Source organism: Carcharhinus amblyrhynchos, chromosome 12 (genome assembly GCF_965287045.1).
Source record: "Carcharhinus amblyrhynchos chromosome 12, sCarAmb.v2.hapA, whole genome shotgun sequence".
NCBI lineage: Eukaryota > Metazoa > Chordata > Chondrichthyes > Carcharhiniformes > Carcharhinidae > Carcharhinus > Carcharhinus amblyrhynchos.
Window position 1 is genome coordinate 80,667,231 of NC_137335.1, and position 3,622 is coordinate 80,670,852.

At 44.1% G+C, this 3,622-nt stretch overlaps 1 protein-coding gene across 1 annotated transcript; it reads left to right on the plus strand.

Moving 5' to 3' along the window:
* Positions 1–260: 260 nt before the first annotated feature.
* Positions 261–3,119, plus strand: LOC145351147 (microtubule-associated protein 1 light chain 3 gamma-like). Its single transcript, XM_080200816.1, has 4 exons — positions 261–327; positions 436–491; positions 566–672; positions 2,954–3,119. Exons 1-4 carry the CDS (start codon positions 261–263, stop codon positions 3,117–3,119), a joined length of 396 nt encoding a protein of 131 aa, XP_080056942.1.
* The last annotated feature ends 503 nt before the right edge of the window (positions 3,120–3,622 follow it).

Here is a 3,622-nt window from a genome sequence, read left to right on the forward strand (position 1 = left end):
CAATTAAAAGGGAACAAAAGTCCGTGGTGTTGTCTATTCTGACTCGTTCTCACACGTTTTTATATGTTGCTGTTACTAATTAGGATCATAAGTGGAGGGAAGTGGCTCAGTCTCGGTCGGGTCACTTAAACCACTTGTGCGGTTAGTTAGCCCATTCCAGTTAAATAGGAGAATCCAGGCCCGGATCTACCGCCTACTCAGCGAATCAATCGGGCGAGAAACAAAGCGGCTGGGCGGAGGAGTCGATTGGAAAAACTGGCATGTGGAGCATGGCGGTGGTGCACCGGACTCATGGAGTTCAACGCTTCAAACACAGAAAGACCTTTGGTAGCTCTATTTGCACTGACTCTTTTTAAAAAAAAACACTCCTTTTAATTTGTTAACTTGAGCCTGGGAACTTGAACTGTTGTTTTCCAATTCTTCTTTATTAATTAGCTGCAAGGAAAGAAGAATCCACCTTTATTCGATCCAAATACCCAAAGAAAGTACCGGTAAGAGTTGCCCAGTTATTGTTTGACTCAATGTCTGTCTCTCTCTGGTGATGGACACCTGCTTCTTTCTGCAGGTTATTGTGGAACGGTATCCTGGAGAGAGATACTTGAAGCCACTGGATAAAGCCAAGTTTCTGGTTCCTCAAGACGTGATAGTGAGCCATTTCATTACCATCATCAGGTATCATTAACCTGCTCATCACATTTTACAATCAGATCAGAAACACTTTGGTAACAAAGTTTTTCTTGCTGATTATTTGCGAATTGGGGATTAATACACCAATATAGCTATTTGTAAATGGTGCCTGTTTGCTGTGTAGATCCCAGCTCCTAGTGGCCTGTCTCCTGTGGGGTTTGGGGACTGATTCCAGTGGTCATTATGTCTGAAACTTGGACTCTTTTCCTGAACTGATATTGCTGTGTAGGGGTGGATGTGGCTATTGGATTTGATGGAAGTGCTTGTGCTGCCCTTACTATCAATTTGAGGAATAGAATGATAGCAAATAAACCATTTTTCAAAAGGAAAGTATTTAAGAACATAAGAAATAGGAGCAGGAGTAGGCCATCTAGCCCTTCGAGCCTGCCCCGCCATTCAATAAGATCATGGCTGATCTGTCGTGGCTCAGTTCCACTTTCCTGCCCTCTCCCCATAACCCTTAATCCCCTCTCTTATCAAAAACCCATCAACCCGCTTCTTAAAAATATTTAGCGAGGCAGCCTCCACCACTTCAACGGGCAGAGAATTCCAGAGATTCACCACCCTTTGAGTGAAGAAGTTCCTCCTCAACTCCGTCCTAAACCACCTCCCCTTATCTTGAGGCTGTGCCCCCTAGTCCTACTGTCTTTTTTGAGCGGGAAGAGTCTTTCCACCTCTATCCTATCCATCCCATTCATCATCTTATACGTCTCAATGAGATCTCCCCTCATTCTTCTAAACTCTAACGAGTACAAGCCTAGTTTATTCAGCCTCTCCTCATAGCTCAATCCCCTCAACTCCGGTATCAGCCTAGTAAACCTCCTCTGCACTCCCTCCAGGGCCAAAATATCCTTGCGCAGGTGCGGCACCCAAAACTGCACACAGTACTCCAGCTGCGGCCTCACCAATGCCCTATACAGCTGCAGCAAGACCTCCCTACTTTTATATTCAATCCCCCTCGCTATGAAGGCCAGCATCCCATTCGCCTTCCTGACCACCTGCAAGCTGGGTTTTTGCGACTCATGCACAAGGACCCCGAGGTCCCTCTGCACCGTTGCCTGCTGCAGTTTTTCGCCACGTAAGTAATAGTCCTTCCTACCAAAGTGGACCACCTCACACTTGCCAACATTAAATTCCATTTGCCATTTCCTGGCCCATTCACCCAACCTATCTAGATCCTTCTGCAGACTCTCCACACCCTCCGCACAATTTGCCTTTCCCCCAATCTTGGTGTCATCAGCAAATTTCGACACCCTACACTCGGTTCCCTCCTCCAGATCATCTATATAAATGGTAAATAGCTGAGGCCCCAGCACCGACCCCTGGGGCACCCCACTAGTCGCCATCCGCCAATCCGAATAGCACCCATTGACCCCCACTCTCTGCCTCCTATTTGACAACCAGTCCTCTATCCACGCTAACACCCTACCCCCAACTCCATTTGTATCTCATCCTGCACTCTTTCCTTGGTGGTGGAGGGAGAGGAAACTGCTGTCTTTAGAATTCAACCATTCTTAATTCAAATACCTGATCAAGGTCAATTTCTACTCCAACTAAGCTATGGAGATAGTCAAGATAAAAAGCAGGTGGAGCTGGAGCAAAATCAATTGGCCTTGTGACAAAATGACAGAGGCTCCTGGAAGAATGTGGGTGTAAGCTGATAAAGGCTTTGGTTGTTTTTTTTGTTAAAAGTTGATGCTTCCACTGCTGGTAAGGGAGATTAAAATGTGGAGAGTTGGACTTTAATAACTTATGGGACTTAAATAATGAAAGGGTGGCAGAGTGGTTAGTACTGCTCCTCAACACCAAGGACCTGGGTTCAATTCCAGCCTTGGGTCACTCTGGAGTTTGCACATTTTGTCTGTGGGTTTCCCATCATTCTCCAAAGATGTGCAGGTTAGGTGGATTGGCTGTAGCAAATTGTCTTGTGTCAGGGTAAATACATGGGATTGCAGGGTTAGGGCTTAGGGGGATTGGTGCAGGCTCTTAGCCAAATGCCCTCCTTCTGCAATGTAGGGGTTCTATGAATTTGTGGCCAATGAAGAATTTGGAGATTGAACATTCTAAAGACGCATAAACTTGTAGCCATGAGGTGAATCTGATGGATATCAAAGGACTGATGTGGCCAAGTAGTAATGTGGGGGTGAACATAGACCTGAATTAATAACTGGACCACTCTACTAGTAGGGTCTGCTTGAATATTTAAGTCACTATCCTAGTGGAAAGTACATATGAAATTTTATTACTGAGTTTGCCTTTTCCTTAGGAACAGGTTGGATCTAACACCTAATCAAGCTTTTTATTTTGTGGTGAAGAACAGCAGTCTCTCAAATATGCATGCCACCATTGGTGAACTGGACCAAGAATTCCAGGATGCTGATGGCTTCCTGTACATCTGCTATGCATCCCAGGAAATGTTTGGTGCGAGCTGATCCTGAGCTCGGTATTGAAGAGTTTCTGCACAGATGTAGTTCCTGAACTGATGCAAGTCTGTTGCCTGGCCTTCTTTTGAAAGCAAAAGGAACACTTTTTTTTCTCATTTAATTTGTGGTGAACATTTGGCAGGGTTTACTATAGCAGTAATGCTAAATACTTATGAAAAGTACATGCCTCTGCTAGTGGTGTCAGAATGGGCTATCTGTACATCACATATACAACATTAATTGTTCAAGCAATGTCCAAATTTAACTTGTTAAAACACTAACAAAACTCACTTGAATGGTGAGCAAGTCAAATGAAGATTTGGTCTTGGGTGTTCAATGGAGCAGAATTTTTTTTTTGTAACTTTGGCTTACTTGTGATTTGAGTCTGGAGCCTTTTTCTGTTTTGCAGTTGTATAATTCTAATTTGGAGCTCTCATTCTGAATCATGTGCTGATATTGGGTTTATTTATAGTACTGGTATCATAATTAAACAATTAACAACAGCAGTTAAG

Bases quoted from the DNA above. Each gene is read 5' to 3' on its own strand.
- LOC145351147 (XM_080200816.1), top strand. From the start codon at position 261: ATGTGGAGCATGGCGGTGGTGCACCGGACTCATGGAGTTCAACGCTTC. The intron at 492-565 runs GTAAGAGTTGCC...TTCTTTCTGCAG, and splicing joins AATACCCAAAGAAAGTACCG to GTTATTGTGGAACGGTATCC. The intron at 673-2,953 runs GTATCATTAACC...CCTTTTCCTTAG, and splicing joins CATTTCATTACCATCATCAG to GAACAGGTTGGATCTAACAC.